This window comes from Meleagris gallopavo, chromosome Z (genome assembly GCF_000146605.3).
Source record: "Meleagris gallopavo isolate NT-WF06-2002-E0010 breed Aviagen turkey brand Nicholas breeding stock chromosome Z, Turkey_5.1, whole genome shotgun sequence".
NCBI classification, from domain to species: domain Eukaryota; kingdom Metazoa; phylum Chordata; class Aves; order Galliformes; family Phasianidae; genus Meleagris; species Meleagris gallopavo.
Window position 1 is genome coordinate 39,931,685 of NC_015041.2, and position 12,490 is coordinate 39,944,174.

Sequence of the window (12,490 nt, forward strand, 5' to 3'; positions counted from 1 at the left end):
AGGACTCCCCATCTGGATGCAGTACTCCAGGTGAGGGCTCATCAGTGAAGAGTAGAGGGGCAGGATCAACTCCCTTGCCCTGCTGCCACACTTCTTTTGATGTAGCCCAGGATACAGCTGGCTTTTGGGGCATATTGCTGGGTCGTGTCCGGTCTGCCATCCACTAGTACTCCTAAGTCCTTTTCAGGAGAGTTGTGCAACTATTCTTTCATCCCTCTGCTTGTATTGATAGTGGGGGTTGCCATGACCTAGTACAAGATCCTGTACTTGGCTTTTTTGAACCTCATGGTGTTTCCCCAGGCCCACTGCTCAAGACTAGCTGTGTTTCTCTGGATGTCGCCCCAGACCTCAGGTGTGTTGGCCACACCACACAGCTTGATGTCGTCCACAAACTTGCTAAAGGTTCACTCAATCCCACTGTTGATGTCATTGATTAAGATATTAAAGAGCATTGTCCCAGTATACTTGAGAGACACCACTCATCACTTATCTCCATAAGAGCATTAAGCCACTGACTACTCTCTGTGTATGATCATGCAACCAGTTTCTCATCTATCAAAAGATCTCCCCATAAAATCCATCTTTCCAATTTGGAGAGAAGGATGTTATAGGGTCCATGTCAGTGGCCTTACTGAAGTCAGACGTCTTTCTGACTTTCACTCATAGACTTTCAACTTGCTCATGGCCTTTTTCAGGAACAGCTCTTCACACTCTTTCTTGATGTAGAGGGCAATGCTTCCTCCAGTCCTTCCTCACCTGCCTCTTCCGGGCAGCTTGTAGCCATCAATAGACACGTTCCATATGTGGGAATCATCCCACCGGATTTTGGTAGCAGCAACTACATCATGGTTTTCCAGTAGCACAGTGGCTTCCTACTCCTCCTGTTTTTTTCCCAAACTGTGTGTGTTGGTGTAGAGTTACTGTGTTATCCAAAGGGCAGTTATGGACTATGAAGCAGAGGTAAAGAAGCAGGTGCAACATTTCTACTGCAACATTTGCAAAATCTTGTGTGCTTCTGTGTTACACTTGCAGGCTCACTTCCTCAGGCACAAGCAGAAGAAAGTTGAAGAAGCCGTGAAGGCTCATGGCATTGTTAAAACTGTGAGTGGCACAGAGGAGCAATTGAAAACACCTGTAGAACTTCCTGGCTACATGCAAACTAAGCCAGAAAAGTATCAAGGACAGAGCTTGGAAGAACAGCTTAATGAGGCACTTCATCAGGGCAGCTGGTCTTGTCACCCTCTTGGAAGCTAAATTCTTAATTCCTCTGGAGTATTTCTCTTGACTTTCCCTGTTGCCTTTTTCTATTCTATTCTTTATCTATATAGAATCTCTCTATATATTCTATATATGTAAGTTTTCAAATGTGCTGCAGTGTTGCCAGTACTTCACAGGGCAACGAGTTTTAGGGCCTCCCCTAGCAATCTGCTTATTTTTACTGATTTTTTTATTATTGGGACTCAATTGTATAACTGGACTGAATAGTGGCCTGCCCTTCTGTAAAAGTGCAGTGCAGTGCAGTGATAGTCACACACCTTTCTCACAAGCTCAGTGACTTATCTTCCTTCTGGGAGGCCACAGACTGTGGCTCTGAATATCAAACCACTGATTAACACAGGTCCTGTTATCACTTCTTATCTCCGCTAGTGACTCAGTTTTGTCACATGCAATGGGAGACCTTTGAACAGGTTTTGAAATATGCCTGTTATGTAAATCAGATTAAAAAATCACCTTCTCTAGTTTGAAACTGACAACACAATCAGGTTTACCAATAAGATCACTCTGCAGCCTGAACTTCAGAAGAAGATACACCAGGGACTGCCAAATCCATGCATGGCCCTGGCAGGCTTTGCTCAGACATTTTCCAGGCAGATAAGGAAAAAAAAAAGAAAAATCAGCTTTATATTTGAACTGGAGCAGGATTGGAGAAAATGCCTCTCTAATGTCTGCCATGGTAAGGAAAACATGAGGAAAGCATGAATTTGACAGAGTCCTCTGAACTAGCTGTTCTGTGAAACACAAATATGATATAGAGCAAGGTGACTTTCTATTACATGCCAGTTAGAGAGACATGAGACCTCACAGTCAATGTTCATTTTTACATATTGTCCTTCCAGCCACATCAGACACCATTAACTGCAGCAGAATCTTTTCTTCCATGCTGGAAACTGATGTTTGTAGTGAGAAACACTATTTCACTACATATGGAAGATATATACAGGCATAAAGAAATTTGATTGATAGAAAAAGGCAAACAAATTCTGTTCACAGCTTTGTGTGCACCAATAACTGGAGTCAACTTGTCCCAAATTGTCAGCAGTACAGTTAAGGGCAAATTTTGGCCAGTAACTGCAGTGCATATTATTATCTTACTATAAACAGAATTGCTAACATGCTAACTGATACCCCATCACAACTGCATAAAATCGCAGCACAGCTAGGTAAGGAAGAGAGGAGAACACAAGTTTTTGAAAAATAATTGTGCATAAGAAATAGACACTCTCTGTGAAAAATCTTCCTAATGGGAACATCAGTATCTTTTAAATATTATTTGAATGGCATTATTCTTCATTAATAGAATAAGCCTATTAATATTTGTACTGCATCATGTAAGTGAAATAAAGGCAATACAGCACTTTAAGAATCATCTAATTCAAATTTACCTGTTATTCACCCTGAAAAGAATAATGTTACTAAAAAATCCCATAGGATAAACCCAAGGATAATTTCCTCTTTCTGAACTATGCCTGAAGTTATGGGGTATACATGGGAACAGTTCAGATGTTGTATGGTTTTAGGCAAAGCACAAGGGAGATCGAAGTCATATAGGCACTAAAATGATGTCACCATACATAGCTATAGTTAAAGTTTTAGCACAGAAACACAATCCTACCGGTCAACAGCCACCAGACAGACCAGCTGGGAGGATCCACTGGCAGCCTAATTCAGAACAGAGACATTTGGCACATTGCATATGAGCCTTAAAATAAGCAGAAAGGGGGGCAGAATTCCAGAATTATTTCTAAAAAAAAATTCACAACAACCCTTTCTACCGTGCCAGCTACTCAATATTCCAGGACACACCCCGATAACTGGTGTGGTATTGCTATCATTTTCTCATCTTGAATTCTCATTATATAATAAGCAAGGAAAAAAACATCTTGTCACAAGGATGGAAAAAACTTTACGTTAGGCAGCAAAGGACTCAACATCCAACAATATTATCTGCTGTGTTTTGTTCCATCAGCTTCCTAAATCTATCTACTAATAACAATGTTGCTCTGTCTATTTGTACTGTTTCCCTGTTTTCTGGTTCTTGTGGCACGCAGGCTGGAGTAGGCTGGAGCTTCCTGGCTCTACAGCTGGCCTACTTAGTAAGGAAGCTCAGAGCAGAGTGTGTGCTGTGTCAACATGTAAGATGCTTGGTATGCATCAAGGTTTCAGAAACAGGACTCCCAAGCGGAATTGTTTGTTTGAAATGTCTAGCATTACCTGGAGCTACTATGATGTTGTATATGGAAAGAGTACTTAAAAAATAAAGCCTTTTAAAAGTGATTCTAATTAGGTTTTGTTTACTCATCCTCACTGTGCAGACTTCTAACTAATGAACTATTATCTTTCTCAAGTTATGCAACACTCCCATAATGGCTTTCAGATTACAAGTGGATTATTTCCAGGCATCGTATTTCTCTGCAACCCCAAATTATCAACTGACGTGCATTAATCCAGAACTTCTGAAAAGTCATTAAGCAACAGAGCTCCAGGAGCAGAGGTTAGTCATTACCATGCCCCAGACAGAAGTGACAGAACTAAAATCACATTAGGGAAGGGATACACCTACTGCGTCTATGAAGACAATGTAAACGAAGTGTTAACTGAAAGTCAACACTTTCAGTAGTAAATTATGAAAATATGATTAGAAAAACAGTTACAGAGGAGAGAGAGTCTGAGCTGATTAGAGAGAAATTATTCATAAGTTCAACAGTTGTAATTTGGAAAAAAACTTCACAAGCATCCAATTGATACTATCATATTTATGTTAAATTCAGTACTGTGAAAAACAATTACTGAAGATTCTAAGTCCATACAGTGAAGTACTCAAAAGAGGCTGCTGACCATGCTTGACATTTGGATAAAATGCCACGAGGTTGCACTGTTCCTTTTCTTTGCTCTCTGCACTCCTCCCTTATTGCCTGTTGGTTCTTACGTTCAAAAAGAAAACTGAGTTGCCCTGAACAATAATGAAGTGTCATTGTGTTATAAAGGCATGCTTCATTTCTATGTTTCAATGTTATTTTTGGCAACCCTGTGATAAAAATCAAAAATTCTGTGTTTGTATGTGTGTAAACACATTACATTCAAGTCACATGAGCAGCAGGCATAATTCTGTACCAGAAATAAATGTATTATAATAGCGTAAGTTTTCTAAAAGATTTCTTTACCATCTGATGTTCATTTAGACACAGAGAAATCAGCTACTCTTACTGAAAAGTGCAGCTGGAATTTTCAGATGTAAGCCTTACCTTCCCATCCTGTAACAGGTTCCCGGTGCTGCTGCCTCTTATAAACAAGCTGGCTGTGGCATAAGAGGCAATTCTCATTCGTCTTCCCCAGTACCCAGGTTAGTCTACAACAGAGTTTCCGACTCCATCACAATACTCAGTGGTTCACCAAGACTGAAACAGTGCTCTATATCAAAATGGCAACACAACTGCTAGTTCAAACACAACAGTAAGCTGGCTGGTCTAGTCGCAGGAGCTTTAAACTAGATTTGAAGGGAGAGGGGGATGCACTTCAGAGTGCCAGAGCAGAGCCAGGGAACATGGTGACTTCAGGAAGCAGTGGAGCAAAACCTTGTATTTGTCCCAGAGATTTTTGGGAAGGCTCCTCCAACAAGGTAATTTTCAACTAATGTATCAATGCACACAACAGGGAATGGAAACTGTGACACAACTGTAAAACTGTTGCTACCAATGGAAACATGGTGGGATGTCTGACACAACTGGAATATGACAATTGAGGGCAATAAACTTTTTAGAAGGGATTGGCAGAGCAAGAGGGGTGAAGGAGCGTCCTTCTATATTAAAAAATTGGTAGACTATGAAAAACTGACCTCTAAGAAATAGCCATCACATTGAGAACGTGTGAGTTAAAATTAGGGGGCAGATCAGTAAAGGACATCTGATGGTCAGGGTCTGCTGCAGCCTGCCTGATCAAGGGTGGCCTCCTGACTAGGCCTTCTATTTCAGCTATAAGAGGTGTCACACTCACAAGCTCTCATCCTGATGGGGTATTCTAACCATCCAGATATCTGCTGGGAAAGTAACATGGTGAGCTGTAAACAATCCAGGAGACTCCTGAAGTCTGCTGAGGACAACTTCCTGCTCTGGGTATTGGATAGACAAACAAGAGATGAAGAATTCCTGAATCTGGTGCTCACCAGTGTGGAGGAGATGATTAAATTGGAGAAATATGGATTTGAAGGGTGGACTAGTCAGTGAATAAAGAATTGGTTGGATGTCTGTAGCCAGAGGATTGTTGTCTGAGTCTCTATATCCAGCTGGAGGCCAGTCACAAGTGGTGGCCCTCAGGGTTCCATCCTGGGATGTGTGCTCTTAATCATCTTTATCAATGACATAGGGAGTGGGATTGAGTGCACGCTGCTGTTGCAGTTGATACAACAAAAGGGAGGGACACCATTCGGGGGCACCTGGATAGTCTTGAAAAGTAGGCACATGAGAACTAATGAGTTGTTGCACTTGGGTCAGGGCAATCCCAGATATGTGTACAGAGAAGAACTTTTTGAGAGCAGATCTGTAGAGAAGGACTTGAAGTTTCTGGTGAATGAAAACTTTGACACGAGCCAGCAGCCCAGAAGGTCAACAATATCCTGGGCTGCATTAAATGAGAAGTGGTCAGCAGGGAGAGGGAGGTGATTCTTCTCCTTTACTCTGCCGTGATGAGGCTCCAGACTTGGGGCCCCTAACACAAGAAGGATGTAGGGCTTTTGGAGCAAGTCCAGAGGAGGACCATGAAGATCAGAGGGCTCGAGCACCTCTCCTGTTGAGGTTGAGGGAACAGGGCTTGTCTAGCTTGAAGAAGAGAAGGCTCCGCACTGTGGTCTTCCATTACTTAAAGGGAAGCTTACAAGCAGAATGGGGACTGACTTTTTATGTTACTGGTAATAGTATAATGGTTTTAAACTACAAGAGGAGAGATTTAGGTTAGATGTGAGGAAGAAATTATTTTCTCAGAGAGTGGTGAGGCTCTGGAACATACTGCCCAGAAAAGTTGTGGATGCCTCATCTCTGGAGGCACTCTGGGGAACCTGATCTAGTGGTTGGTAACCATGCCCACAACATGGGGGTGTTAGAACTAAATGATCTTTAAGATCTTTCTCAACCTAAGCCATTCTGATTCTATGATCTATGAACACTGGAGGAGCCCCTTCCTGTTTTGAGCACCTCAGCACAGAAAGGACATGGAGGTACTGGTGCAGGTCCAAAGAAGGGAACAAGGCTTGCGAAGGGCTTGGAGAATATGCCCTCCGAGGAGAGACCAAAGGAGCTGGGGCTGTTTAGTTTGGGGAAGAGAAGGCTGAAGGAAGACCTTATTGCTCTCTTCCAATATCTGAAAGGTGCTTATAGCGAGAGTGAGCTGGTCTCTTCTCACTGGTGACAGGTGACAGGATGAGGGGAAATGGCCTCAAGTTGTGCCAGGGTAAGTGTAGGTTGGATATCACAGAATCAGAGCATCACAGAATGGCCAGGGTTGGAAAGGGCCTCAAGGATCATGAATCTCCAATCCCCCTGCCACATGCAGAGCCAAAACCTCCTAATTTAATACTAGACCAGGCTGCCCAGGACCCCTTTGAATCTGGCCTTGAACACCTCTAGGGATGGGGCATCCACAATCTCTCAGGGCAGTATCTGGGATATCAGGAAAAACTTCTTTACAGAAAGGGCTGTTAAGCACTGAAACAGGCTCCCCAGGGAGGTGGTTGAGTCACCATCTCTGAATGTGTTTAAAAACAGTGTGGATGTGGTGCTCAGGGACATGATTTAGTGGAGGGATTTTAGAGTTACGGTAGTATGGCAAGGTTGTGGTTGAACTTGATCTTTAAGGTCTTTTCCAACCTGAGCAATTCTATGATTCTATGATTCTATGATTCTTTCTAGGACCTAGAAAGAAAAGGAGTGCCTCCCAGAATTGCTCTTCTCCATAGTCTCTAAGTGTCATCAGGTGCTGGGCAAGTTAAGGAAGAAGAGCAGTATGAAATAGCATTGACTGTTAGCAGGTGAACAGAGCAGGAGCCCACAGAGAAACCCAGGTTTAGTCTAAACAAGCTAACTCAGGCCAAAGGAGCACGTCTGCACACGCAATCTGGAGCTTTCTGCAGGTGAATTTGCTGCTCACAGTTCTTCAGAAGCATCCTCTTGTTTCTGGCAGAGAAGCAAAACAACCATCAGCTTTTCGAAGATGCTTCCTTCTCATGGCAAAAGATACAGTAGCCTTTGTGGATATCAAGAAATTGCTGGGCTTGAGCAGGCAGCAGTCTCCCCTTGCAGCTCAAGCAGAAGCAGACTAAAGGCCCCAGAGAGCTCCCCTAAAGGCAGTAGTGAAGGGCTCCATGCACTAGAGGAGAAAGCATGTGTGGGCTGGCCTGGACACATAGTGTGTACAGACTGACACAGGAAGAAGCTACCTAAATACATCCATGAACTGTTGTGACTGAGTCATTCAATGCATTGTAGCAAGTCTCTGTGTACCAAGTGTCACAGCTTCTTTCCTTAGAAAGCATAACAATGTTTCCTTAGTGGAGTAAAATTCAGGAGCACTAAATGCCTGCCTGACAACGTAGAGGCTCACATGTACCATTTTACAACATGGAGTCATTTCCTTTTCATCTGCTGCTGCTCTCCATATGAAAAAGAAATTCCATGAACATTAAAATGAACCTGTCTGCTTATGGAGGCCTATTCTTTTCTTCATCAGCTTTCTTCCCCAGCAACTACAGCCCATACCTCCTCCCAGTCCCCATGACACCTCCGCTCAGCATGCATAACATGATGTCTGCTATGCTTGGGATATCCATGCTTGCTGCATAGCCTACTTCTATACTCTGCTTGCCTTCTCTCTGCAGAGGAACTACCTATGCATCTCTTTCTCTGGGCAGACAGCAGTTTCCACAAAGTTAGTCAGAACATAATTATCTGTAATCTCTCATCAAATCCAGCTGAGGACTGAACAAGCTCAGAAGCTTCTAGTGAGGGGGACAAGCACACAGACAGACTGATGACAAAGAAAGACCATGTAAGTCTCATTTTCTTATGAAGCCAAGCTACAGTACAATTAGGAGATTCAAAACAATGTTCTGCAAAGACTGTATTTCAAGCACAGCTTACAAATTATTATGGAGCATTTTGATTCATTTAGCACAGCAATACAAAATGTTACACAGGAAAAGGAGGGCTGGCCACACATCATAGTTGATTCAGGGATCCTGAACCTAATTATGGGTCTTGGAAGCAAATAAAAGATCTAAATGATAACATCACAGAATTTCATTTAACGGTTAGAACCTAGATAGTCAATTAAACAGGTTAAATGGCATTTATATTTATCCTCAAATTTATATAAACTAAGCTACCCTATTCTTGCTATCTAACTAAAATATTAATTAATCCCATACACCTACTTTATACTACAGTAACAGTGGTGAACTTTCTAAATGTCAGTAGGTATATGGTAGTCTTCCCCATCAACATTCATGTCTGTACAACTGGATGTAGTTCCCACAGCTGAGTTCCATGATGAGTTTGTTTTACAGTATTATCATAGAATCATAGAATCATAGAATTGCTCAGGTTGGAAAAGACCTTAAAGATCATCAAGTCCGACCACAACCTAACCGTACTATCCTAACTAACAATCCTCTGCTAAATCATGTCCCTGAACACCACATCCAAACAGTTTTTAAACACATCCAGGGATAGTGACAGAGATGGTATACATGCATGTTTTGATAGTATGCGCACTTTATACGTGCATAACCTTTCTGTTTAATGCAAGTTAATCATCCTATCTGTAGTTGCCATCAAAGGGTTTAACCTTGATTTAAACCTCAGTTTCACACAGAACTGAAGGCTTACCTCAACAACTGAAGCCTATGCATTTCTGACAACCTGCATGCAGACATTTTATGTCAACAAACATGTCTTTTCCCTGACCCTCTTGAGCTTTTGTTCAAAACTTTGAATGCTGCTTACTGACAAGTGATTTGTTTCCATTAGAACATGCCTCATTCCAGCCATCCGTGACCGTTTTGTACTTAGGGCTTTATAACCAGCACGTCTCAACATTCCTAAAATCCCAGAGAGGATCTGAAAATAGAATAAGAAATGAGCATTTAAATTAAAAGCAACAGCCCTTGCATGAAGCTGCCAGGTTTTTATGGTAGATAGTGACTTTTTGCCTACCCCCACTCTCTCTACTCCCCCTTCTTCAGAGGGTTGTAAGCTGCATTTTCCATAATATTTCGCAATGCCACCTAGAGTTATGTTCACTCTATTTATAGAAGCCTGTTTTAAAGTGAAACAGGTGTCAGATTGAATGAGGGTATTCTCAGCATATACATCCACTTGGGGAGGAGGTTTATTACCTTCTTTAATTTGGGGATTTACAATTTGATCACTAATCTCTTTCTGCAGGGTTCAGAGGGAGGAGAGGGAAGAGCAAAAGAGCAGTGAAGGAAAGGTTAGCTTTCTGATGTAACTAAGCAATGCTGCTTCTCCCACAACACCCTGCAGTCAGACGTCTCCTTTTTTCATCTGAAACTGATCTGTGAATCTGTGGAAGGGGCCAGACATCCTGTCCTCAGGAATGCCACCCTCCAAATGGTTGCCAAGCAGGCAGGGCTCAGATCAGTTCAGGAGACTGAAAGTCTCCCCAGTTAGTCCATCACTCTAGAGGCAGAAAGTTCAGTGTAGTGCACCCATATCTTTCCATTTTATGTCACCTTTGTTACTATCAGTTGAACAGCATACTCTGGGAGGAAGCAAGATATGGACTGTTTTGCTACATGGTACAAAAATAAGCACCGGCATAAAAAGTCCCTGATCCACTAAGCTCAGAGACAAACCAAGAGAAGGCAACATACAGATGAACAGATCAACAGGGAGGCATATGGGGGTAGCCTAAGAGAATGAGATAACACCTAAAGAGGATTTAGTTGAAAGTAGATTCATAGAACAATAGAATCATAAAGATTGGAAAAGAACTCTAAGATCACCCAGACCAACTGTCCATCTATCACCAATGGTTCCCACTAAACTATGTCCCTCTGGACAACATCTAAACAGGGACGGTGATTCCACCATCCCCCGGCTACCCTGTTCCAGTGACTCACTCTCGGAGAAGATGTATTTCCTAACATATCCAGAATACATGCAGAATCTCCCCTTGCGTGACATTCCCTCTAGTCCTATTGCTAACTACATGGGAAAGGATGTCGACCTCCACCTCTTCACAACCTCCCTTCTGGTAGTTGTAGAGAGCGATAAGACCATCCCCAAGCCTCGCCTTCCCAACTAAACAATCCCATCTCCATCAGCTGCTCCTCATAAGGCTTGTGCTCCAGACCGCACACTAGCTTCATTACCCTTCTCTGAACATGCTCCAGGGCCTCAATGTCTTTCTTGTACTGAGGGGGTCCAAAACTGAGCACAGTACTCGAGGTGCAGCCTTACCAGGGCTCAGTACAGAGGGATGATCACTTCACTCCTGCTGGCAACACTATTTCTGATACAAGCCAGGATGCCATTGGCCTTCTTGGCCATCTGGGCACACTGCTGACTCATGCTGAGTCGAGCGTCAACCAGTAACCCCAGGTCTGTTTTCTCTACACAGTCTTCCAGCCATTCTGCCCCAAGCCTCTGGAGTTGTTAAGGCCAAAGTGCAGGACCTGGCTCTTGGTCTTGTTGAACTGTTGCTCTGTTGGTCTCAGCCCAGCTATCCAGCCAGCTCAGGTTGCTCTGTAGGGCCTTCCTTCCCCCAGGCAGGTTGACATTTCCTGACAGCTTGGTGTCACCTACCAACAAACTGAGACTGCACTCAATGCCCTCATCCAGGACATCAACAAAGATACCGAACAGGAAAGGCTCCAATACCAACTCCTGGGGAACACCACTTGTGGCTGGTTGCCAACTGGATTTAACTCCATCCATCAACACTCACCGGCCCGGTCACCCAGCCAGTCCTTTACCCAGCAAAGGGTGTATGTGCCCAAGCCATGGGCTGCCAGTTTCTCCAGGAGAATACTGTGGGTGACAGTACTGAAGGCTTTTCTGAAGCCTAGGTAGACTATGTCAACAGTTTTTCTCTCATCCATCAAGAGGATCGCTCAATCGTAGAAGGAGTCAAGCAGGACCTGACTTTCATGAACCCATGATGGCTAAGCCTGATCCCCCAGGTTTCTCACCATGTGATGCCATGTGGTCTCCCATAGAGATTCAACCTTATCATTCCCAGCCCCAAGATCAACAACATCAAAATACTCTCTAACAAAGAACCACGCCACCACCCCTTCTTCCTTGCCAGTCTCTTCTGAAGGGCTTATACCCATCCACTGCAACACTCCAGTCACGGCAGTGATCCCACCATGTTTTCATAATGCCAACTAAGTCCTACTTTGCTTGCTGCACAGTGGCTTCCAGCTCCTTCCGTTTGTTGCCTATGCTGCTTGCACTTGTGTAGATGCACTTTAGCTGAGCCCCTTGCCTCACCTCCAATCCCATCATCATTCCCCTAGGCTCTTCTTGAGTGGGCCCAGTTCTATCCCCCTTCCCCCCTCATGTCTACTTCAAAGCCCTCTCAACGAGCCTGCCAGCTCCTGGGCTAGGACTCATCTCTCTCTTTGAGACAGACAAGACCCATCTGCAGCCTTCGGGCCAGTTGCTGAGTAAACCGCCCCATGGTCAAAAGAATCAAAAATTTGTGTTTGTACCATGTATTTATGAGATGGGTTTTCCTGCTTCTCTCAGCATCCTTCCCCGCCACTGAAGGGATAGAGGAAAATACAACCTGTACACCCACTCCAGCCACTAACTGCCTCAATCCCCTGAAGTCCTTTTGGATAATTCTCAGGCTTCTCTCAGTGACTTTGCTGCTGCCGGCCTGAACTATCAATAAGGGATAATGATCAGAAGGGCAAATCAGACTAGGAAGTTCTCTAGAATTATCCCTCCGTTGGGCTCCAGGGAGGCAGCGCACTTCCCTGCGGGTAGGGTCAGGCTGACATACAAGGCCCTCCATTCCTCTCAGAAGGAAGTCCCCTACAACAATTACCCTTCTGTCCTTCTTGACAATATACACTCAAGTATTCAGATACTTTAATCCAAAGAAACTGCTGAGAAATTTGCTTTTATCCTAGCAGAATGGAGAGCTGACAATATCTTTTTGCTGGGTATATAACTTTGGCCTATTTTTAGTA

At 43.5% G+C, this 12,490-nt stretch overlaps 1 protein-coding gene across 1 annotated transcript in view; it reads right to left on the reverse strand.

The window, feature by feature from the left end:
• AUH (AU RNA binding methylglutaconyl-CoA hydratase) overlaps positions 1-12,490 on the reverse strand; it is a 124,169-nt gene that overhangs the window by 32,987 nt on the left and 78,692 nt on the right. Inside the window, exons 6-8 of the mRNA XM_031557419.1 lie at positions 11,689-11,745; positions 8,045-8,096; positions 3,927-3,951 (exon numbers count right to left, since the gene is read on the reverse strand). Of these exons, the coding sequence (XP_031413279.1) occupies positions 3,927-3,951; positions 8,045-8,096; positions 11,689-11,745 (134 nt within the window). The remainder of the gene's footprint in view (positions 1-3,926; positions 3,952-8,044; positions 8,097-11,688; positions 11,746-12,490) is intronic.